Genomic DNA, 24356 nt, shown 5'->3' on the forward strand with positions numbered 1-24356 from the left:
ACTGTAAAGAAAAAAAAAGGACACAAGGAGGAAGCTTTCTCCCTTCAAAAACAAAACAACCTAGTCTAATTGATTATCCCTCCGAATCTGAACTTAGGGCCTACGGTAACCAAGATAGGAAGTTCAAACCAACCAAATGAAGATATTTTCTTGTGAAATCCTAATTCCATATCTTGTCCAACTTTCGAGCCCTGACCTACAAGAGCTTCGACCCAATCTTACCTACTACCAACGTAGTACTAACTATTCCCTATTGCTGGGACATCATTATAATTCATCAATATGTGATAAAAATGCCCGGGAATTTGGCACTACCACTTTGTTGTCACCGAAGATAAATATTTACAAGCATCTTAGAAGTCCAGCCCATAAATAAGCAAAAATTCCCATTTCCTCCTACCATACAACACAGATTACAGCATCCTATACGCAGTTGAGCAAATTTGAAACTGCATTGATGTAGCATTCTTCACAGAGCCTAAGTAACACAACATTGGGCTCACCACTTCAAGCAACTTAGTTTATTACTGGTGCCTGGCCACTCACGCCACGGTAAACTGCACCTGGTCGAAGATCGTCCATATTGTCGATGTTTCTGTAACCATCAAACTCCCTCAGACATAACCATCCTCGGCGGGTCAGAAAATCACGGTAATCATCTTCAGTGTAGAAAATTCTCTCCTCTGTATGGACTGGTATGACCGTCTCATCATAGAGGCACACCTTTATAGCCAATCCTGAAGATAGGATCCTTATGTCAACAAAAATGCTCAGAGAAAAATCGAGAGCACAAATTAGAGAAACCAGTAACAGCGATTGAAAAGGCATGTCTATCATTTATTATTGAATACAGCCCCATTGGTTAAAAGGCTTCCATGGCTGTGTTAAGAAGCTTTTGTCAAGAAAAAAAGGAAAGAAAGAGAAGCAGCAGCATTGTGAAAATAAGCAATGACAACTTCAATGGAAATATCATATTTTCTCAGCGGAACAAAATCTCGAGTTAGATTTCATCAATCTGTTACTTTTGGTCACTGTTTATGTAGATGCACACATTTTCTGATGTATAAGAAACACGATCATCACAGGCATCTGCCGGGTGATCAAAAGTTACGGGTATCATCCTTTTACAGTTAATTATATATGTAGAAAAGTACCTTCATCAAGGTGGAGAGTGTAGTTCCCAAGAGGCATCTCCCTGTCAAGACTCCGAATTATCTGGTCCTCATCCTCCAACCAAAATGCACGTTTAGTTCTCAATCTAAATGCAGATTTGATAGCCTCCTTAATGGCATCTGCAGTGCCATCAATGCCAATCCTTCTGGTGTAGTCCCCGTATTTGACTGATATAACCCTCCCACCATATGAATGACCATCCACACCTGTCAAAAAGAAAATGAGAAGGAAGAAAGAAAGAGAATCAACATCATTATCTCTAAGAGGATCAATCATCTACCCAGAGAGGCCTGAACGCCAATGGTGTTGGGTAATGCTATTTAATCCTAAATGAAACTAAGATATCTACGGAAAGCATATAGCACTTTAGCAAAAGTGAACAGAGGAATTCTTAATTTCCAGAACTTGTCATTCCTGGAATTTAAAACCTCAGCAAAAGTAAGTTAACAAAGAGATTTTAATTTCCAAAGCTTACCATTTCCAGGAGTATCTCTCCAATTCCAAGGAGGAACTCCACTTGCTACCCCATCTGCTGCCGCAATGGCAAGCGGATGTCCGTCATGTCCATCAGGGTCTAAACTACGTCTTTCAAGATTAAGCGTTGTCCTGCCACTAGCTGCACGTCAAGAAAGTTAATCGGGAGGAAATGGAAATGCATCGCTCTATTAGATACATAGACAGAAAAGGAAACATGAAACTGATAAAAAGAATTGTGTAGAAAGTTCTATAATATCTGATTTTAAGTTTCATTTATCTATTCTATTTTCCTTACTAAAACATTGACAAAAAGAACATATGAAAGCCAAATATCAACAATAGAAGTGCATCAAAATGCATAGCCCATCCACCTCAATTTGGTGGTCAAATTCTTTTGCGTCTGCCACCTCCTTTTGATTGCATAGTTCTGCTCTCATCCCCATTACAGAGAATAATCTTTGGCATCAAGCATGGATCCAGACATTGAGCTGTTTATAGGAGTACAACTAAATTTGGAAAAAATATATCTAGAGTGAAACTAGTTGCAATACTTTCAACCAGGCTTTTGTTCACACCATACTACCATGCTAGATAAGGCGAATCAGCTTATATCATCTGAATATTGAAATCACGATATAATTTTAAGGGCAACTGTAAGAATAAACATAAAATTGTTATTCAATCATAGTACAAAAAAAAAATTGGGATCTAGCAGATGATGCTTGAAACAAATTCCTTATTATCGAATCAAATGGCATTCATATTAACAGATCCATCAAACCAAAAGCATGTGAAGAATTCATTCATATCCAAACAGGTGTCATGAAGTAGTATTAATAACAGGAAATGTTGGAAAATAACACATTTCCTAGAAACAATATTATGGGAGCACAAAAGCAGTTGTTCTGCAATAGGACGTGGAAACAACTTCATGGTTGAGCCTCTAGTGAACACACATATGCAGTATAACAGGACGCTTGGACGTAACACGCTATAAACCATTCTAAGAAATTTTGGATATAAAACATGCACTTTCTGCTGCCATTCTTGGAAGATGCCCCTGAGGCAAATAAAAATAGAATGTTTACCTCATCTCAAAGTAAAAGAAAGTATTGTTCAAGTAAGAAGTTACAAGAGCAAATAGACAGTTCTGAAAACTGCTGGACGGTACCTAAATGCCCATGGTTGCCTGTAGAGACATGGTCTATCACAGTGGTTGAGTAACGCCAACAGGCGTTTGTCACAAGAGGTTGATGGTACATTAGAGATCCATGTTTCTTGCTGAAATCAGAGCCTGTAGCTATTAGCCAGGTGCTACAGTCCAAAGGTTATATATCATTTGCAATTTCATCGTGCTACTTAAATATGGCCAAAAGTCCCTCTCCTCTGACTTATTATATACTGCAGACGACACGATCACCATTAAGCATATGTATGTCTTAGCCAGAGGTCCAATGAGTGTTTTTCGTATTGCACTCACGCACATATAATTTTGAAGACTTCCATCAATTAGTATTTGATTTGACCATCACTCTTATCAGATAGAAGGATTCGTGATTGATATACTGCTTTAACTGTGCTAAAGGGTGACTATTATTGTGATATGTTGGAGAGGCTTGTAACTATATATATACTGGTTTCAATATAGGACTCATTCTGGGTCATTGACCCTAACTATAACTATGATATAGAAATACGATGTGTACCAGCCTAGGCATGCCGAAAAATAAATGTACCAGAATGAAACACAAAATAACAAATAAAACTAAATTACTTAGAGATAGAGTTAGGACATACCTTCCATGGGACCAAATGATATACCCGTGTCCTCAAAGCCTGCATGAGTCAAATAACAGGTTTGATAAATATTTTTAGTGTAACTCAACCAAAAGATTCTGAGATAGACCAGTATTTCATGAGAAAACGATGTAAATGCAAATATAACCAAGTTGTGCCCCATGGAACTCTCAAAGATATATGTACAAGAACTCTCACGGTCTCACTTCTATCTTGTGTCCTGGAATCTAGGCTTCACTAGAAATCAAAAACTTCAGCTTAATAAAACAAAGAGTTGTATCAAACTGAAAATCATTCAACAATATATTTGAACTCATTATGTTACTGCCCCCTCAGAAAATTCATCGGTAAACCAAAATTTAAGCTGGGTATTTGAACCATTTCTGAATCTTTAACATTTGAAGTCAACAACTTCTTGGTAGAAAAAAAAGATTCTCATGGTCAAAGTATTTGAACGACTGATAGTGCCAAATGTATCATAGAAATTAATGACAAAGAAGCTGCTACTGCTTTTATCTTAGGCTCATCCGTGCATAAGTCAAGTATAATATATAACAAAAAAACAGATCGTTGAATAATGATCCAAAGAGCCATATCTTTCATTAGACAGAAGAACAACGAAATATCATTTCTCAAAAAACTTATGCCAAAGTAAACTAAATTCCTGGACAAACAGCCATACAAGGATGACAGCAACATGTTGTTGATCAGAGGAAATACCTTCAATAATTTCTAAAAGAGCAGCGTTAAAAATAATGCAGGCATAAGCGGCGGAGAAAACAATGAAAGCATTCCAAATGATGGATATACTATAATTTGCCAAGGGTGCTACAACAGTCGAATGTAACATACTCTACATCTAGGCTTGGGTACCTCTTACCATATATAAAGTGATATTCGGAGGAAAATACTCAAATTACCAACAAAAATTATTTAACCACATTTGTTCCTAGATAAAAACTTTTACAATTGTGGAAAGCGGTATCTTAAATGCAGATTCACTGTAGTGGATAATGAAAATAAGTAAAAAATAGGAATAGAGCACCTCAACACTTGAAAACACAGTTAAAAAAAGTCCAACTGAAGCCAGCAGAAGGGGGCTCGTCAAAGGCAAACCATCGGCATTATCAGACGATAACTATAACAAGATTCATAGGAACTTAGGAATGTCCGAAGTCATAGAGAAAAGTAAAGATTAGGAACGTGGCTCATCAAGGGAAAAGCACAGGCACAGATGTCTATTCCATAATGTGCACATTCAACAGTGAACTAGTTAGTTACTTCAAAGCTTATGCAACTGATTAGATTTAAGACTTATAAATGTATTAAAATCTTGGCAAACCCCTTTTCTACCAATTGATGAGTTACGACATCGTATACTCAAAACTAGCTACTGAACTTCTTGCTTTCAAGTGAGCCACGAGGCACTCGTGTTGCCACGTTTTGTGCAACTGGCATATGGAGCTCTCTTGTCGGCCCAAATAGCTCGACAATCCACATTTCAGTTGAGATGAAATCACTCATTACAAAGCCTAAGCAGATACCCACCACTCTTCATCGAAACCTCCAAAAACAGAATTTGGTACAATCAAACAACAAATGCCATTCTTCTTTCTTTGCCTAATTCTTTTAAACCCATTACACATTGTTTGGCAAATAGTTCTTGGCACTAGCAATTACTCTTATACCATAACTAGCAGTTACGAAAGCACAATCCGTCAGTCGAAACCCAAATCCCCAGAAACCCACAACTCTACAAGATTCATGCATAAAGCTGAAGATTTTTCTGCAATTCAAAATCCAAGTACCCACCATAAATCCCCAAAAACCCACAACTCCATAAGATTCATGCAAAAATCTGAAGGAGGAGAGCCTCGACTCAAAATTCAAGCACCCACAATCCCACATTCACATTCATAAATCCCCAAAGCCCACTACTCCACAACATTTATACATAAAGCTGAAGATTTCTCCTCAATTCATAAATTCCCAAAAACCTACATTCAAAAATTCACGCATAAAGCAGAAGATTTCCCTTCAATTCAAAAAATCAAGCATCCACATTCATGATCCACTGAATTCAGTACAATAAACAAATCGAAGCCACAAGATGCAAGGAATAAAATTACCCTTATCAGAGAATTGCATGTAGGAATCGACTTTGGAGGAAGAAGGAGGTGTGGGGCTTTTGTACTGGGAACTCTTGTTCCTGTCCTTCAGAATCTCCTCAATATCCTTGTAATACGACATCTTAGCAGAGCCACCGCTTCCCTTTTCATGGTGTTTGACCTTCTTGTACTCCTTCAGGAGGTTCCTCCACTTGTCGGTGCACATAGTCGGTGAACGATCAAACCCCTTCTCCCTCATTTTGGCCGATATCTGCTCCCATAGGTGTTTGTTAGACTTGGACGTGTTGAATAGCCCATCCATCCCTCGCCGGAAACCAATAAGACTCCTTGTCTCGTCCTGGACCCAGGTCTCCGCCCTCTTCTTCGGGGCCCTCACCTCGTGATCCTCGCTACTGCTGTTGTCACCAATAATCATGTTCTGCGGCTGCGGCTGCGGCTGCTGCTGGTGGTGGTGGTGGTGGTGGTGGTGGTAGTCACCATTGGAGGCAGGGACCTCGATAATCATGGTGTCGCGTACAGCGGAGGCTTCCTCCTTGTAGAAATCTATTGGGCGAGGCTTCTCTGAGAGGTACATGATTGAAATTTGAACGGTTACACTGCTTCAGAGAAAAGGAAAGAGGGTTTTCATTGATGGGTCTTCTTCTATTCTCTTCTTAGGGTGCGTCAATTGAAAGCTTCTTCTTCCGCTTTGTTGAACGGTTAGACTGCTTCAGGGAAAAGGGAAGAGGGTTTTCATTGATGGGTCTTCTTCCATTCTCTTCTTAGGGTGCGTCAATTGAAAGCTGCTGCTTCTTCTTCTTCCGCTTTCTCGGTCGGTGATGAGTGTGATCTTTGTCTGTTTCTTCAGTACTCAAAATCTGCTTAAAACACTCTCTAAATAAAAAAAAATTAAAAATCAATCCAAGTAATTTGGGTTGTTTTACGGCAAATTCCAGTTTTCACTGTAGTTTTTTAGGATAAACTATGAATTTGAAAATTGACACGGATTGATCTAGATCTTTTGAATTTTGAGGATAAATTGTGTTTTCAACATTCATCCCGAGACACTATTGTTTAGTCTGCCTGATTTCATACCAAGATAGAGTTGTCATCCGGTGTTCTTTGTATATTTTTTTTTGTTCTTCAGTCTTTCTACCTCTTTTTTTTTAAATACCACAAAAGAAATATATTTGTACTTCAAATTGAACCTTGAATACACACATGCGAAACCCAATCAATTATCAATCGAACCAATTCTCGTTGGTTTGAGTCCTAATACCTACCTTACTTGGCTTCCGTTTTTTATTTTTTAAGTTACTAACGTGACATTAGGTGTAACTTTGTTTTTGTTGGGACTTATACATTTTTTTAAAAAAATAGTGTTCTCAATATTTTGTTTGGTTTTTATTTAGAAAAAAACTACTTTTATGGTAAACATTAAACCCCGGTATGAATATATGATATAGGATGAATTTGATGCAATCTTACCAGTATTGCTAAAAAATTACAAATTACATTAGGATTTGGCATTCATCTAACCTTTTAAATGTCTTTGCTTAGTGCTTACCATAAAGGTCATATTTAAAACATGTACATGCATTCCCATTTTTAATGTGAATAGAAAAAAATGCAATTAGACCTCTTTTCTAATATTACATAAACCCTTTTCTTTTTTTTTTTTTTTTGGGTTTGGATTGATTGGTAATTCTCAAGTGTTTGGATCGCTCTACTCGAACAATTTAATCAATTTCATGGTATTTCAAAAATGGAGAGTCGAATTTAGGTCGCAAATAGTGAATTTAGGTCACCTATAACACGAAAAATGCTAACTATGCATTATCTAAAATAGGAACTAGTTAATAGTTGTTATCTTGAACAAATTTGTTCTTTATATAAGAACCAAATGCCTTGAATGGAGAGATCAATTAACTAAAGGGGAAGAAGATATGTCAATAATACATACATACATACATACATGATCAACAAATGCCATGAATGCATAAACCAAGTGACTAAAAACGAGATGCCATGCTCTTTGAGGGTTTGTCCCCTTCTATTCTGTTTTGGTTTTTCTGTTTGTTTTTATACACTTTTGTTCTGTTTTGAATCATGTTGGGCCAAAGCACGAGTGGATTGAGGATTTTAGGCAAAGGGAGCAAAAATAAATAAATTTGTGAGAGTTTGGGGGTAGCACTCTCGAATTTTGTAGGACTACTTACAAAAAATCATATATGAAAGTGTTCGTTTTATAATCGCCATGGAAACAAAAAGAGTTAACATTAGACGAATCAATATCACAATAAAATAATAGTTCTTTTAATTTTTTTGATATAATAATAAACGACATGATTCAAAAAATGTGATCTAATTTCGTTTGATTATGCGTTGGATTAATTATACAGTCTAATCCACTAAAAGTGTAGGGGATAATAAGGTAATTGAATCATCATTCTTTGCAACACATCACAATTGCTAATTTCAAAATACTCGCATCGAATCGAATTTGAATGCACCACGCCGCCACCACGACCGTCACAAACTCAAAGCTCACTTGTTAGGGACTTATGTCGTCACCGTCACTTGACTCACTTTGTCAGTTTGTTGTCTTTGAGACTTGAGAGTTGATAGTGGAGAGACAAAGAGAGGCTGAGAGCAATTGAACAAGATTAATTGGGTTTGAGCCTTTGTAGAGAGAACAAAGTGAGTTGCTTTGATCATGTAGTTTTAAGGGAACAAAGTTAAGTAAGTTTGGATCTCCATACTTCAAAGAATTTGTAGAGGGGTAAAAGTGGATTCGAACTTTGGCCTTGTAGTTGTAAGAGTAAGTTTAATGGATTTGAATTAAAAGGAATTTAACGGGACGAATTTGGAAAAATATTTTTTAAAGGGGAGCAAGATTTATATAAGATATTTTTAAAAAAATAAGGAGAGAAAAAGTAGAAAAATCTGAATATTTGGATAGTTCCATTTTTTTTCGAGTACCTAAGCTACTAGCATATTATTATTGTGTTGAATTAAATTATGATTCTTTAACCGAAAGAATCCATCTCTCAAAATTGGATTTGAGTTCAATTTTGTTCCTAATAGATATATCTCAAAATTGGAAGGGTGATCAAATTTTTTTATAGATCAAATTTTACGGGATAAATTTACCTAGAAGCCACAAACGAGAGAATTGAACCTGGACATTATGAGTGATCGAATTGGTTAAAGATAAATTCTTTCAATTAAGAAAACTACACTCTTCCACTTGTTTAGGTAGTTGAGGAGAATGAATAGTCAAAGTATTTGAAATTTGTATGAGAAAAAGTGAGCATGTCTTGTTATTTAAAAATAATAAAAAGCTGAGTGTATCTGGCATAAGTGAAAAATACGGGGGGTTTTAAATGAATTTTCTGGACTTTCGGGGTTTATTGGACAAACAAGACCGATAAAAGAAGGGCTGGAAAAAAAAAAACAAAGAGAGGCTGTGTGTTTTTCTGTAGCACACGAACGACGACGTTTTAAAAGTAAAAACTCGTCCTAAAAAATAGATAAACCCATTTTGGATATTATGACGCTTCTCTCTTGTTCTTCAATTGCAGACTACCAGTGTCGTCTGCTTTGGTCCTTCTGGCTTGGAGACGAAACCCTAATCAATACGTGCAGATGAAGCTCATTTTAAAGTAACCATGTAACTTCTACACCATCAAAGAGTAATCCATTTATCTGTCCGTGGCGGGGTAGTAGCACTTCAAGATTAAAATTTTCTTTCAGGTATTTCATCGAACACCTCATCCTCACGTCTCTTTTTCCCCATCATTTACTCTTTGTCAATTATATTGTAACAAAGACTCTTTTGGGGTTTTGGGAATTGGCTTTTTTTTTTTTTTAATTCATTGTGATTGTATCATTTTTTTGGTTGTTGCTTTTTATGATAGTATCTCTTGAACTTTGTTTACTGTATTTCCTTCTAGGATTTTAATCTCTATATGCATAAATTCAAATAACTGGTTATCGTGATGAATTCCTTGACATAATTGAGAAAATAATAATGGATTTGTCCATTGTCTTGTTTGTGTATAGATGAATTCTTTTGCTTTATAATTCCAGAGGAGAAGCTGCACATAGATGAGGTTGTGATGTTGTTTATGATATGATTGTGTTCTAATCTTGAACCTTTCCTCGTTGAGGAGGGTTTCTCTTTTCGCACACAAGGAATTGGACAATGCATTTTAAAAGCATATTCCATTCTTTGCTTGGTTGTTTGTTCAAACTTATTCCATTGGGAAATATTGTTGTGCATCAGCATTCCATGTCTGCACTCAGTTCACCTTTTTTACCATGTACATTTGCATCACATATTTTCAAAATTTTATGGCTTATTTTGATTTCCTAATTCAAGTTTTAGTTTTTAACCTCTCTAATATATTCTTATGCTCCGTCTCTCCAGTTGATATTTCAAGCAGTTTCTTGTTGTAGGATATTTAATTGAGAGCATCTCTCTACTGCTAGATTTTCGTTGCCATGAGCAATGTCTGCATGGCTAGATACCATGGTATCCCCCAAAAATCCGTGAAACAATTGTGCCCTGGTAGAAGGACTTTCGAATCAAAGCATGGGCATCTGCAACGAAGAGGGATCAGTAGCGATCATGGAAGTGGATCATGCAGATCCCTTTCCATCCGTCCTGCACAATTTCTTTCTACAACTGCCCTTCCTGTTGTTTGTCCTCCCTCATCACTAGTATTGTCTGCACACATTACGCCATTTGATGCACCGCAACGGTCAGATGAATGGTTTGCCCTTCGAAAGGACAAGCTGACCACAAGCACCTTCAGTACTGCCTTGGGGTTTTGGAAGGGTAATCGACGCCAGGAACTCTGGAATGAGAAAGTATTTGTTTGTGAGGCACAAATCGTGGAGGTTTCAAAAAGGGGTGCTATGGATTGGGGTGTTCTCAATGAAGCAGCTGCAATAGATCGATACAAAAGCATCACAGGTGATGATGTGAGCCAGTTAGGATTTGCCGTCCATTCAGCAGCACAATATGATTGGCTCGGTGCCTCCCCTGATGGCCTTCTTGACTGCTATTCAGGAGGTGGCATTCTAGAGGTGAAGTGCCCATTCAACAAAGGGAAGCCAGAGACTGCCCAGCCCTGGTCAACTGTGCCTTTCTATTACATGCCTCAGGTGCAGGGTCAAATGGAGATCATGGACCGAGAATGGGTTAATGTGTATTGTTGGACCCCAAACGGAAGCACCATATTCCGTGTCCATAGGGAGCATCAGTATTGGGAGTTTATACACAGAATTTTACGGGAATTTTGGTGGGAAAATGTAATTCCTGCCAAGGATGCTTTGCTGCTGGGAAGGGAAGAGGAGGCAAATTCATATAAGCCAGCATCTACCCATAAGCAAACAGGATTTGCTATCGCTAAGAGCATCAAGTTAGCCAGCGAAGCCAAGTTATTGTGCAGGGAGATAGCAGGTCATGTTGAATTCTACAGATGAAGACTATAAAAATATGCTGCAGTCCATCCCTCCCATGCAGCGTACTATTTGATCACAGTTGAACATTCTTTTAATATGAAGCCAAGAAAATATGAGAAGATGAATTGCCTGAGTTCTTAAGAAAACACAGAGGGAGTAAGGAGTGAGGGAAACATGGGATAAAGATCCAACAATGAAGTGAATGATTGATCATTTCGATTCCGTAATCTATCAACCAGCAATGAAAGCTTCTTATTTTGTGTCTCTTCGCGAATTCTCATCTGTTGGTTCCTCAGATTATGGTGTTTCTTGGCTCGTATGAGATTCGTAGATCTCATTTAAGAATTTGTTGATTTAAGAACAGTGTACATCAACATATATCATCTTTCTTTATATGAATCAAAGTTATGGATCTTGGTTGTGCATTTTGGTTTCGATTATTTGTCAATATTAAACTTGAAAATCAGGCCATACATACTTCAGACAAGGAGTTCAATATATATATATTTTCTTGGTGAAGAGGGAACCTACCGAAAGCACAGCACAGTGCGGAAATGACGTCAAATCGCACCAGACTGGATATTAGAATCTGCGACATCTTACGCACATCATTTTTTTTTCTTCCAAATTTGGTTAAGGTGAGACATCAAGTTGAATTGGTTGAAAAAGTCTAAAGTTGCTCATCCAAAATTACATGGTTCTTCTTAAAGCATAGCTATCATTAGCAAATGACAGTTAGGCGGTCAACTGTCTCCAGCCGTCCACCAAAAATAACCCAACTCTTAACAACCACAGCAAGATTACTGTTAAATTAAGCATATGACAGTTAAGGTAGGTGAATTAAAACTGCCCATTTTAGGAGTTTATTATCAAGGGCAATGCAGAAGAGATAACGCAACAACGATTAGCGGAGATGGATTCTGGACCATCCTGGGCTGATCAGTGGGATTATCAAAACCCCGACCCCCTCCCGCAGCCGGCTTCAGACGATGGCAAGAAGAAGAAGGATGCGAAAGGCAAGTTTGGGAAGACATTGTTAAGCTTGAAATGGATAAAAGGGATTGGCAAGAAATCTCAGAAGTCAAGTAATCAATCCTGATCAGTTTGACTCCATTGCCACCATTGTTGCTTCAGATTCTAAAATGGATACTTGACCTCTTCTTTCATAGCAAAATATATCAACCCATCAACCTTCAAAAACCTTCTGTCCATGGAGTTATTGTAATTTTTCAGTTCCTGCACTTGTTTGATCAAACAATGTTATTCAAGAAACTGAATGACTCAAAACATGAAAATAAATTTTTTGTTGATTTCTGGTTGTTAATGATTGTTTCGTTTCTCTTTTCTCCCTGTTTACCGGATTCATCATAACTAATATTCTAATTCTTCTTACTTACTACATAAAAAAAAGTTGTGCTGCTTTAATCCCATGAATAGCATTGATACATGATTAGGAAGCTTTGGAATTCTTTTAAAAGTGTGAAGGATAGTACCCCTACGCATGATCTTCACTTCCAAGGAAGGAAAAGAGAACAGTACGGTCGTTTTTACCAATTGGCTTATTCATATTGGCTGCCATTTTGCACCTTCAAAAGATGAATAGGCCAACAGGAGGTGACTGAGTGAGAGCGTCTCTCTACGTGACTGCGTGTTGTGTATCCAGATATGAAGAGAAGAAAGAAAGAGATTAGGATAACAGTAGGATGAGAATTTTGGGCCAATGAGAAGACATTGTCATGTGTTTTGCAGATCTTGGGCCTTTGGCTTACGTATATGATATACATATATATATTGGGCCTTATGACCTAAGAACCGGGCTTCTTCAAGTTTGGGCTTGGCCCGTTATGTTAAATGGGCTTCAAAATAAGCTCAAACTGGCTCCTTTGTCACGTGAGCTGAGCTCGGGCCAGGCCTATAAAATGCTGCCCGCTAGCCGTCCATGGATAGTCTGGGCCCATAGGACTCTGTCTATCAAAAGTTAAAAGGGAAAAAAAAAAAAATTGTTTTTCAATCAGCTTGGACTAGAAAGGGAGCTATCATGCTCTCTGAATCCTCGAGTAAGAGCAAATAAAGTGGTCATATTCTCTTTCAGAAAGCTGTCGTGTGTGGTGACCATTCCAGCAGCAGAAACTGCCAAATCCCTGCCGCTTATCATAATAAATATCGGCAGCGTAGGATAAACAAGACCAAACACAACGCCCTCCAACAAGAGCAAACGACAGTCAACATTGTGTAACAACAAACACACGACAAAATGCAAGTACTCGAAAGCCATCTCATTGACAGCATGCATGCCATTTTCACTCTGGTAATAAAAATAGCCAAATGCCTTGACATCTATAAATATTAAAATGCACCACTAACATAATAACAGTAAACTACGGAATACACAAAGCACCATCTTTTATTTTCTCTCTCGAGAAGAATTATGCAGTCTGATGTCCATAAGAGACACACAAAAGCTTCCATGCAATGAAGCAGCATAGTAAAAGCCTTATAATATATAAGAGTGGAAACCAATTATGAGGATTCGAGGAGGGTAAGTTAAATTGTTATTAGTGCAACTCTGCAAACTGGGTAGCCCAATCCTGACGATGCAAGCAAGGCGAGAGCAACCCTCAGTCTCGCAGGAAGACATTAGTGCTGTAAGCAAGCGCATCCAACACTCCCAAATCACTTTATCAACGACAAATGCAAGCTACTCACAAGTCAAACACTTTAACAACAGCCCATCGGTAAACTCGCACACCAAAATGACAAATCCCAACATTTCATCAGGACACACAGACAATTATATAGCTCGCCCCACTACAAATTAATGGACTCCACTTGCTTCAATTGGAAAAAAATACTGACAGATGATGAATGATGTTAAGAGTATTACAAACGAGCAGCCTTGCCATTTTTCCCAGCAGAGAAAATGCCAGATAAATCGCAACCACTCTCAGATAGATCCAAGTGTTGGTTCCCAAAATTTACCAGCAGGCAGCAAGCCAAAGTATGCTTTGTACGACTTCTAGTAAATTCAGCCACAGTGGTCCCTTCTTATTAACACTATACTGAGGCTAGCAGACTTCGTTACTTCCAAGAACATATTATTTCATTTTCTTTTCCCCCTTCCTACTTTTGGATAACACAAACAGAAGTCCATGGACACCCCAATTAGGCAAAGCCAAGTTGGAGTCTACCAAAAGCTGAAGCTCACTCAAACAGTAGAACAAGATATTATGGGGCATTCATAAGCTCACAAGATTATTCAACATTGTAGAAAATAGATGTCTGAATAGCAAACCATGCATTCCTCCGCCAAAAGGGAAAACCAGAAGAGAAAAACAGATATTAGAGTCTAGCCATGACCTCTGACACTACAGCTCAAGACACTGAGAGCAGGTGGCCCGGAAAGAACAATCTTGCTGTCATACTTCTCCTGGCAATTCAAGAGCTGTTTTCCACAAGCTGAACAAAGCAACTCCAAACAAAAGGTTTCCTCATATTCACTGTCATTAATACAGCGACCACACTCAGCACAACGTGGTATACAAATTGTGCATGCCCTGCACACCTCAGTAGAGTGCTTCTTTCCCAGGCAACCCTCTCCTGGGCAATCATAAACTAGCCTCGGGTTCTGACATCTAGGGCAGCTTTCAATATCAATTTGACGACCATCCTCACAGGACAAGTACATGTTCCCCCTGTGATAGAACCGCAGCTTGTGGGCATTCTGCTGCGCGTAGCTATCTGTGCCCAACAACGACTTCAACTCTTCAAAATGCTTTTGAGTGACACCATAAATCCAACCAATCCTTAATTGCTTCATTCCTAGACCACCAACATTCTTAAATGCCGTCAAGCTAGTCACTATACCCTCAATACTGAGTCTTGTACATCCAGGCACACATAGCTGCGTCAAGGGGAAAAAAGAAAACACAGCTTAAGAAACATTTAGAATCAATTCAAATTACCATTAGCTAATACCACAAAAGAAGGCAAAGGAAATCTTCCAATAACCTCAGGTTACAATGAATCTTCTAGGCCAATCTACGGAAAATAGAGGAGCCAAAACAAAAATGCAAAACAGATAGTGTCGCAGTGTCGAGTAGAAAGGGGATGAACATAAATCTGCAGCTTTCTTGGTCTGGGTGGAAAAGGGGCAGATGCATATATAAATGGCAAATCAACACAAAGTGGACTGGTTCAGTTTGGTCCTCTTTGACTAGCATATGAATTTGCATACCATCATGTATGAACCATATAAACAAAGAAGCCTTTTGCACACCACCTTATAAAAATTGGATGCATTTAAACATGTGCAGCAACAGGCCACAGAATATAAAACCATGAATAATAATAAAAGCCTTCATGGCCTTAAGTAGTAAGGACTTTTGACAGAAATCCGTTACTGGTATATAACTTCCAAGGGACAATTTGACAAGTGCCTCAACACATAATGCAACCTTACTGACCAAAAGAAAAATCTTAACAGTCCCAGAAATACAACATAAGGCAATTATTAAATTCTTATGGAATAAACCAAAAGTGAAAAGACATTGCTTGAGCACCAATTATGGCTTCACACAAAAAAAAGAGGAATAAATCCAGGAAATCAAGTTGGAGGAGTCAAACTAACCTTGGTTAGTCTTCCATTTTTTCCAAGCACGCGTTTTAGACCATCATCAGTAATCTTTAAGCATTCCACCAAGGTCAAGCTCTCTAGTTTGCCATGAGCCCTATTAGTTAATTCCAAAAGAATATCATCAGTAATCTTCTCATTTAACGGATGACCTATGTGAATATGCTTCCAGCAGAGAGTATCACTTCGAACTGTATCACGCAGAGTTTTGCAAACTGTTTCAACAACAAGAAGATCTCGCACACCCAGATAGGCAAAGGCATAATGCAAAGCCTGATGAGGAGCTCCGTCATCATCAGCAAAACTACCTCCACTGCCCTCCCCAAGTTTTTCGGTCTGAAAGCCCACAAAACTCGTAGCTTCACTGCCTCTGATTTCATTCCCCAACCTCCAAATGTCATCCGCGTTACAAGCTGATACGACACCATCGTGACTTAGTGATGAGTCAATTTCTTCACTCTGGAAGTCCACTAAAACCGCATTTCCATTGCCTCTAGTTTCATTCCCCATACTCAAAAGGTCATCCACGTTACCAGCTGATCCGACACAATCATGCCTCAGTGATGCCCCAAGTTCTTCACTCTGAAAGTTCAAGAAACCAGTATCTTCATCGCCGTTACTAATGGATGCATCCTCTGCTCGCTTCTCCTCTAAACACGTGCTACCACATCTGCCATCCACATTCAATTTCTGATCAAAACCCATGCTTGCAGGAAAAGCATGAAACTTCATCGCATTATTCCATATAAAATTAAGTCCAGCATATAATTGATAATCCCCATCACTTGTCCCCACATCATTCCTCCTAAATCCACCATAGTCCACCTCCAAATCCTCAAGCCAACCAGTTATGGCAGTAAAAGTGGTACTCATATCCATGCCAAAGGGATCTGAAGGCAAGAGATCGAGAATGTCAGTGGAAACAGACTCATGCGACCCACACCTATCACCCCTGTCCCTTCCATAGTCAAAGCACTCCTCAACTTTCTCTTGGATGCCGTCCACAAAGTACCCATTCGCAATTCTCATAGAAGAAACCAATTTGTCCTCCGATAAATGCGCAGGAAAGATGGGTCGATGTGAAAAATTCAAGGCCATGGTTCTCTAATAGAATATATACAATAAGACAAGCAAACCCCAGATGTCTAATCTTTTTTTTTTCTTTTTTCAAAGAGGAAAAATAAACGTATTCTTTGGAAGTGATGAATGAAACGCAAACCTAGAAAGAAAACAAGGGGGAAATTTTAAAAGACCAGGGAAGCGAAGGATCTACAAGAAAACCCTCAATTTCTGATGACAAACTAAAACAACGCGACCAAAAATTTCACGGAGTTTCTTGCAAAACGGAACGTAAGATCAGCTATAATCAAATCAAAATAAAAGGAAAAGAACGAGGAATCATCAGTCCAGATTTTATCTACACAAGAACAACCAACCAATAAATTCTGTTTAATTTTTCTTCCTAATTTATAACCAAACCAGAATAGCAAACTAGGGTTTGCCACCAATCCAATGTGATATGAAAAAGAAAGAAGGAATAAAAGAGTGACCTGAATCAGGAATAACCAAATCAAATTCGACCCACAATCACAACTCGCTAACCTAAAGCCCTAATTTGGCCCAGAGAACCAATCGACAGAGTCCCCTGGCATCGAATCCTCGCCACGGAACAGAAGCAAAACCTCGCCTTTTCTTCTCGTTTCTCTGATTCTTCTTCAAGCACTCAGAAGGTAGAATCTAGATAGAGGGGGTTTTGGGTCTTTCTCTCTGGTTTAGGTAATTCGATCCGAAGAGAGAGGACAGAGAGTCTGTCTAACCTAGTTCGGAGAAGAAACGCGAGCGAGCGAAACACAGTGGGGAGAGGAGCAATATTAGGAAATATATATATATATATATATATATATATCTCTATCTGCGGATAGAAAATCAAAGAAAGCCTAAAAGAAATCGGTGAAAGTGACACGTGTCGGGTGAAAATTAGTCTCTCTCCATGCGCTTTAAGATGTGGCGGGAGGGTAGAGTTGGTCTCCGAATCACGCGATCCTTTGGTGTCCGCTCGATATCCGATCTGTCGGGCAGCAAGTCGAGTAGAGGATAAAGAAGGGTGTGAGTGAATGAGTGCGTGCGTTGTTTTGAAAGTGTTGTACCAGGCTGAGTTGCCGAGTTGGCATGGGACCCACATTTATGGCGTAGCGTGGTGGGTTGAGCGACAGGGTTAGTTTGGACTTTCCGCCCCGCATAAAAGTCCGACCCATTTAATGTTTTATAATTATAAAAAAAAAAAATGTCCTTTTAACTTGCTAAGCAAGATGAAGACGTCTTTAGATATTAGACTATTAATCCTTTTTAATGTTCTTTAAATAATTTTTTTTAAACTCCCAAAACCACACGATACAAGCTTGTCATTTAAACATTTGATATGAACCTAAATTCGGAGACATCTTATATGGATATAAACTCGGGCCGTCACTCACAGAAAGTTGCCACCTGATATCTAATATGAGTATAAACTCGGAGACATATGATGTGGACCTAAATTAAACTCAGTCGCTTTTCATTTAAACATTTGATATGAGCATAAAGTTGTGGACATCTAATATAGACCAAAACTCAAGCAAGCTTTTCATTTAAACATCTGATATGAGCCTAAATTTGTGGACATATGATATGGATCAAAACTCAAGCTGTCATGCACAAAAGTTTACCACGTGAACACGTGGTCGCAATGGTATTACTCTTAGTGGGAATTAAACTCATAACCTCTCAAATCCATAACCATTTAAACTATCACCCACATGGTTTGTTCTTTTTTTTTTGAAACGGTGAGGGAAGATTTGAACCCTTATCACTAAAATGATACACACCATATTTACCACTCTAATTAGTGACTCGGGGGTGTAATGGTTTGTTCTTAAATAACCTCCAAATAGCATATTGCTATTTTCTTTCTCTAGGAGTAAATTGCCATTTTCTTTCTCCAAGATTTTGTTTTTCTTTATTGATTTTGGTTGTGTCAAAAATCATATTTGGGGTGCCTTCGAGCGTTATAAATTCATGGAACCAAGTTTCAGGTGAGAAATTAATTAAGTATAGGAATTGGAGGTTAATCAAACACTTGTTTGTTTGATGACGACAGCCATAGAATTTCAAGAGAACGTTCAATACAACCATGAGTATCGATGATGAACTGCTTTATATAAAAGAGATCCGATTAATAATAGGGTTTTAATTTTGTTTAGAGTAAAAACCACATCACTAAGATATGATTAACAAAAAAAGAAGAATCTAGGAAGAATAGACGTGACGCAGGCTATGACCAAAGTGGAGGGTTGTGTCTTTTTAACAGTTTAACCACACAGAGATGGGAGGATACTTGTTTTTCAACAAAGATCTCTCCCAAGTTATGACAATCAAAAGAGAAAATCATACAAAGTCATTTATTTAGTACCGTTGATCCATCTATCATACAAACACCAGTAGACCACCTGTACAAGCATCAAAATGCATTTCTTCAAGCTTAAGCTTTTGCTTTTGCTTTTGACAACGTTCTGGGGCAACATAGGTCGTCTAAAGCTTGAAGAAAGGTTTACTAACAGGAGTATAGTGTCAGTGCAATAAACCATGGATGATCACAGCCCACTACTCACTTACAGAGTTATCACCACAAACAAGGAGGGGAAAAAAATTATCGTCATAGATACTCAGGACAGCGTTTACCAAGAATCCTTTGCGCTGTTACTTATTCTTAGGTCAAGCTAAGAAGATGACACCACCAAAAATAAACTATCAAAACTCAGGTTGGCAAGTCAAAAATAAAACAAAAGGAAAAATGAGAAAGAAAAACGAAAACCTTTGAACAAGAAATATGATTCAATTCCTTGACTTCTTTCTTGATGATTTGGATGAAGGCTTCGATTGATCTGCAGATGCATTCTGTGTGGCTCCTTTCGAACTGGTAGCTTGGCTTGATTTGGGATTTGATGTGTTGGAATTGGTACCAGAAGTAGCTTCACTCTTTTCTCTAACTACAGCACCTTGAGAGCCTCTCACCTGAGCTGCTCTCTTGTCCTTTCTCTTAGGCCTGTAACTTGACCTCTCTCTCCTCGGGAGCCACCTTTCAGGATCAGGAGGGGGACCTGGGTTAGCAGGGTCAAAACCTTTGGGATATCTTGGTTTTCTCTTTCTCTTCTTCTTTGGTTTCTCTTTAGTTTTGACCTCCTCTTGCGCTTCAGTAAGCCCAACATGAGTACCCTCAACATGTTTTGCCCCAGAAGTCTTCTCCAAGTTATCAATTTTGATTCTCTTCAGACCCGATAATGGTTTCAGCTGCTTCTCATAAGATTCTGCTTTTGCAACATCGACATGAGCAACTGTACTTACCAGCCCAACCAATGCTTCCATGCTTCCATGGCTTTTCACAAGCTCCTCATATAGGCGGGCAGCATCTTCCTCACGACCATGCCTGAGCTTGAATGAAGCAGCTTCTTGCATTATGATATCAAGCTTGTTGTCCTCAGTCATAGCATTTGACCACCATTTTATAGCGGAATCGAGAATTGCAGCTGCACCATCAATATCCCCAGCACGCTCCTTAAGAGATACAAGGGTGGCAACTGTGGCAGGCATATGCTGAATATCAGGTATCTTAGCCAGGGATTCAGCCGCAATCTGAGAATGGCCAGCAGTGGCAGCAACCTGAGCTCTAGCAAGGAGGACAGCCCTCGACTTTTTGGGGAATTTTTCAGCAAACTGTCCCAGTAACTCTTCAGCTTTTCCAGCCTTGTTCTCTCTAACAAAAACTGCAGCTTGAAGAAGTACAGGAACCACACTGTCAGCAAACATACCTGGTAATACAGCAACAAGTTCTCTAGCCTGCAAAAGATTTAAGAAGCAAGTAAAGGCCACTGAATGATGGAGGAGCGCCAAATTCAGAACCCCTGCAGTTCAATCATCAAATTTACAAAATAAGCTGCAAAATACGAGATAAATCAAAGATAAAAAGTGAATGACCTGTTCCATCCTATTTGCATGGAGAAGGAGAAGCACCCGATTTGCATATATTGTCAACCTTTGGTTTGAAGAAAGCTTATCAAGACTGCCAGAAAGTTGAAAATTCTGTGCATCCTTCTCTTTTAGCCGATCAAGCTTCCTTAAGCTATCAGAGACATCTTTTGAGCCCTTCAAAGCAACGAGGTTGTTCACTGCTACAGCAAGTGATGACTCATCAGCCAGATTTCGATCAATAACACCTGTGTAAGCTTCTAGGGCATCTTGTGTGCGCCCAAGGAGCTGATAACAAAATAATTGTATTACTCGCTACTCATCACCCCCCCATTAAAGAAAAAGAGGGAAAACAATTTTCACTAGTTTCTCTCGTACCTGCTGAACATAGGCCAACTGGACAGCTATAGGAGCCAATTCAATCTCTATATCATCCTCAGCAAAGTTGTCATCCATCAGTGTTTCCTGACCAATTCTGACAGAAAGAGAAAATGGAAATAAGGGGTAATAGGCGAGCATTTAAATGAGGTCATGGTCCCTGCTATTCTAAAAGGATTCTCACAGCTAAAGGCACCAAGGCATTTAAGTCTCAAATGAAGCTTGTTTACTTATCACATATAAGTATATAACACAAAGAAATATGGCATAAAACAGATCTGGAACGAATTAATCAATCACAATCTTATGAATATTTGTAGAATTGAAGTATTCAATCTTCACCAGTTCATTACATCTACTTCAATTCTTCTTACCTATTCAATTTCAAATAAACATATAAATGCATATAAAAAATGCACATCAAATTTCACCAGGGGCGAAACAACTAAAGAAACTGACAAAAATCCACAAAAACAAATGAAAGAATCAATTAAAGAACGACAAAAGCATTAAGAGTTAGACTTCAATTAATTCACTACAAAAAATAAAAATCCGGCATGAATCAATTATCATGTGGAATTTCCCATGTGTCCAGATTGCTCTACGATAAGTACCCAAATTTGAACACTGAGACAAATCCAATAATGAAGCTCTCTAACCATTAGTGTAAATAACACCAGCACATACAAGAAAAGTCGACAACAACATGGTAAAGACAAAACATCCCATCCAAAGAAGATGAAGGCGGTGAAAGCAATAATACTTCTAAGGTGCTTTTTGAAAGACATAATTCACAAAACAAGCAACTACCCACACTATTTGACAAATCATCAATTAACTTAATGAACTATAAGGCTAATGCCGGAAAATGTAAACCAAGTGAGCATACTTGATAAAAGTAACTCTAAGTACACCCTTCACAGTATAAGTTTAACTAAAATTAGAGAAAGCTAGTGTAAGTACTAGCTAATTTATAGGAAAGAATGCAGCGAAAGCAATTGACATTCTTGCGATACCATTCAATCGACTCTGACAGTAGCTTATCAAAGAAAATAGAAATAACTTATCAATCAATTTACTAAGGCAAATTAGTTTTATCACCTTCGAGCTGCCAGCAAGAGTTCTTCTGCATCTGCATACTTATTCCTTTCAATCAAAGAACAAGCAGTGTTGTATGCCAGCTCAAAACTGCTAGATGGTTTAATTCGAAGAGCATCCATTGTTCCTTGCACTTCAGAAGCCCTTCCCGCCAAAATCAAACTAGCAACAAGATTTATTTCTAAACTGTCAATGTTAGATTTTTGAAGTTTCTTATAGACATCCACAGATGCATCCATCTTCCCTAGACGATATAAAATTTGAGATTCTAATATCATGGTGGTAGAATTTTTCTCTTGACTTCTGAGGGATTCCAAAGCATCGTCTAGCTTGTTTTGTCTGTATAAGCAGTATGCCTATTTGAAATTAACAAACAGAAAAGTAGATATCCATCAATGAAAGAGATTTATGTATAGCTTTGTAGTGTATTATACATTAGTGCATAAATATAAATCAACGAATCCATTCAGGAAAACACACTGAATTTTCCATGGCACTGTGTAGAATTAAATATATATTCTGGAGAAATTGGGAAATTGAAGTCCAATCATATAATTTAAAGAAATGAAATACAAAGAAAAACTAACTGAGAGCCGTATCCCAAAGTTACCCCAACCAAATACCAAAAAAAAAAACACTCCAGCAAATGAACAATTGAATTTCCAGTCATAATTTAAGGAAATGTAGAGTGAAGAAGAAAAAACAAACGTTCCATAACAGTATTTCAAAATCATCACAACTGATTCAACTAGAGGGTTCCTGATAATTAATGTGCCCAAGTATCAGTAGAACGAAGTAAAAGAAACTGATGAAAATCATGAAACTGACCTATTTGACTGTCTCATAATTGGATGGGCAAGAATCCAACTAGCAGGCAGCAGCTTCAATAGACAATACTCATATTCTTTCTTTCTTACATCTTAAACTATGTGATTCAACTGGTTATAGCACACTTAACAATAGCATTCAGTTCCCTTGTACTCACACAATAAGCAATACTCTATGATGCAATATTGTTTTAAAAGGAAAAATAAAATTAAGCAGACATTAAAAGGCTGACAAGTATCATGGCGAGGCAAAGTGTAATTATGCGAAAAAATCAGTTAGCATTACCCAAACCACAAAAATTTACAAACAAATTGCAAAAGAAAAAGAAAAAGAGGAGAAACTAAATAGTAAAAGCTCCAATCAACCAACCTTCAAATAACCAAAATCAACAGCAATCCTCTGAGAAGACTGAATCGTCGAAAGAGCATCGTCAATGTTGTCTGCTTTAATCAGAGCTACAACTTTGCAATGCAGCGCTTCCTCGTCGCCGGGCGCGATAGAGAGAACTGCAATACAAGTCACAGGTCAACAAAATAGCATAAAATTATGGGGAAAAAAATTTCACAATACAAGTTGAACGTATTATTATAGAGGACTAGCGAGATTGAGAATTCGAACCTTGATCTGCAACCTTAGCAGCTTGCTCGAATTCAGATCGCTGTATGTGTTTGTTAATGGAAGTGAAGAGGTCTTCGATGGGAGGCGGCGGTTGCGCCGACGACGGAGAGGGTCTCGGTTTCTCTCTAGCCTTGGGAGCCATTAGATGGCAAACAGATGAGAGAAATTGGAAGAGTGGTCTGAAGTCTTAACAAAGGGACAAAAGAGAGAACCGATGAGGGGTCGATTCGATTCTCTGCTGCTCTTCCGTTTAAGTTCACCTTCAAGGCCTCAACAGACCATGGGCCTAATATGGGCCAATAGCCTAAAGTCCACGGGCCTCACTACTCCGTACTCAGTACGCAAATTTCCCTCGCATTGGGCGTTTGGTCAGCGAGAAAATCCAAAAGAAAAGTTCAGAGAAAATGACCAAGGGCCAAGAAACAAAAATGTCAGGAATTTCCAATAAATGAGATTTCAGTCATTCCAGTAACCAATCATAATCATTGATTGATATAAGTATAGGGGTCCACAAAACATAATGTACATTAATCAATGGACATGATTAGTTATTGAGATAACGGGCATCCCTATCATTTCTAGCCGAGAAAAGAGCGAGAGAATGAAAAAGCAAAAACGTAACCAGAACGTTCTCGTTCTCACCGGCGGTGCTGCGTTCTGTATTTTAGGTGCGGCAGCTTTAATGCCTTTTATTTATACGGATATTCATATCCTTCTTTCAAATGGGGAGACGAGATAATTTTTTGAAATAAAATAGTGAGAGATGATAGGAATGT

At 38.4% G+C, this 24356-nt stretch overlaps 4 protein-coding genes across 7 annotated transcripts; 1 reads left to right on the plus strand and 3 right to left on the minus strand.

Moving 5' to 3' along the window:
• Positions 1-150: 150 nt before the first annotated feature.
• Positions 151-6644, minus strand: LOC120000271 (trihelix transcription factor GT-1-like). Its single transcript, XM_038848256.1, has 5 exons — positions 5577-6644; positions 3448-3486; positions 1649-1789; positions 1155-1379; positions 151-737 (listed from the first exon to the last, which is right to left on the minus strand). The coding sequence occupies exons 1-5, from the start codon at positions 6148-6150 to the stop codon at positions 517-519; spliced, it is 1200 nt and encodes a 399-aa protein (XP_038704184.1). The 5' UTR covers positions 6151-6644; the 3' UTR covers positions 151-516.
• Positions 6645-9104: 2460 nt separating this feature from the next.
• LOC119999536 lies at positions 9105-11462 on the plus strand. Of its 4 annotated transcripts, none has more exons than XM_038847152.1 (2): positions 9105-9311; positions 9988-11462. In XM_038847152.1, the coding sequence occupies exon 2, from the start codon at positions 10062-10064 to the stop codon at positions 11046-11048; it is 987 nt and encodes a 328-aa protein (XP_038703080.1). In that variant the 5' UTR covers positions 9105-9311; positions 9988-10061; the 3' UTR covers positions 11049-11462. The 4 variants fall into 4 exon arrangements, with proteins under 4 accessions (XP_038703080.1, XP_038703082.1, XP_038703081.1 ...); XM_038847154.1 differs by having other exon boundaries at positions 10004-11462; XM_038847153.1 differs by having other exon boundaries at positions 10017-11462.
• A 1951-nt stretch (positions 11463-13413) lies between these two features.
• LOC120000148 (F-box protein SKIP14) lies at positions 13414-17520 on the minus strand. The gene is made up of 2 exons (XM_038848050.1): positions 15655-17520; positions 13414-14928 (listed from the first exon to the last, which is right to left on the minus strand). The coding sequence occupies exons 1-2, from the start codon at positions 16753-16755 to the stop codon at positions 14374-14376; spliced, it is 1656 nt and encodes a 551-aa protein (XP_038703978.1). The 5' UTR covers positions 16756-17520; the 3' UTR covers positions 13414-14373.
• Positions 17521-19082: 1562 nt separating this feature from the next.
• On the minus strand, positions 19083-23722 carry LOC120000383 (signal recognition particle subunit SRP72-like). The gene is made up of 6 exons (XM_038848454.1): positions 23581-23722; positions 23332-23468; positions 22138-22490; positions 21037-21133; positions 20668-20946; positions 19083-20529 (listed from the first exon to the last, which is right to left on the minus strand). The coding sequence occupies exons 1-6, from the start codon at positions 23720-23722 to the stop codon at positions 19528-19530; spliced, it is 2010 nt and encodes a 669-aa protein (XP_038704382.1). The 3' UTR covers positions 19083-19527.
• Between the last annotated feature and the right edge of the window lie 634 nt (positions 23723-24356).

The sequence above is a fragment of the Tripterygium wilfordii genome, chromosome 6, assembly GCF_013401445.1.
Source record: "Tripterygium wilfordii isolate XIE 37 chromosome 6, ASM1340144v1, whole genome shotgun sequence".
NCBI classification, from domain to species: domain Eukaryota; kingdom Viridiplantae; phylum Streptophyta; class Magnoliopsida; order Celastrales; family Celastraceae; genus Tripterygium; species Tripterygium wilfordii.

Excerpts from the sequence above, each read along its gene's own strand:
- LOC120000271 (XM_038848256.1), bottom strand. The coding sequence starts at position 6,150 with ATGTACCTCTCAGAGAAGCCTCGCCCAATAGATTTCTACAAGGAGGAA. Across the intron at positions 3,487-5,576 it reads CATGCAATTCTCTGATAAGG|GCTTTGAGGACACGGGTATA; the intron begins GTAATTTTATTC and ends TGACTCATGCAG. Across the intron at positions 738-1,154 it reads CACTCTCCACCTTGATGAAG|GATTGGCTATAAAGGTGTGC; the intron begins GTACTTTTCTAC and ends TCCTATCTTCAG.
- LOC119999536 (XM_038847152.1), top strand. The coding sequence starts at position 10,062 with ATGAGCAATGTCTGCATGGCTAGATACCATGGTATCCCCCAAAAATCC.
- LOC120000148 (XM_038848050.1), bottom strand. The coding sequence starts at position 16,755 with ATGGCCTTGAATTTTTCACATCGACCCATCTTTCCTGCGCATTTATCG. Across the intron at positions 14,929-15,654 it reads AAAATGGAAGACTAACCAAG|CTATGTGTGCCTGGATGTAC; the intron begins GTTAGTTTGACT and ends CCCTTGACGCAG.
- LOC120000383 (XM_038848454.1), bottom strand. The coding sequence starts at position 23,722 with ATGGCTCCCAAGGCTAGAGAGAAACCGAGACCCTCTCCGTCGTCGGCG. Across the intron at positions 23,469-23,580 it reads TGCTAAGGTTGCAGATCAAG|TTCTCTCTATCGCGCCCGGC; the intron begins GTTCGAATTCTC and ends CTTGTATTGCAG. Across the intron at positions 20,530-20,667 it reads ATGCAAATAGGATGGAACAG|GCTAGAGAACTTGTTGCTGT; the intron begins GTCATTCACTTT and ends AATCTTTTGCAG.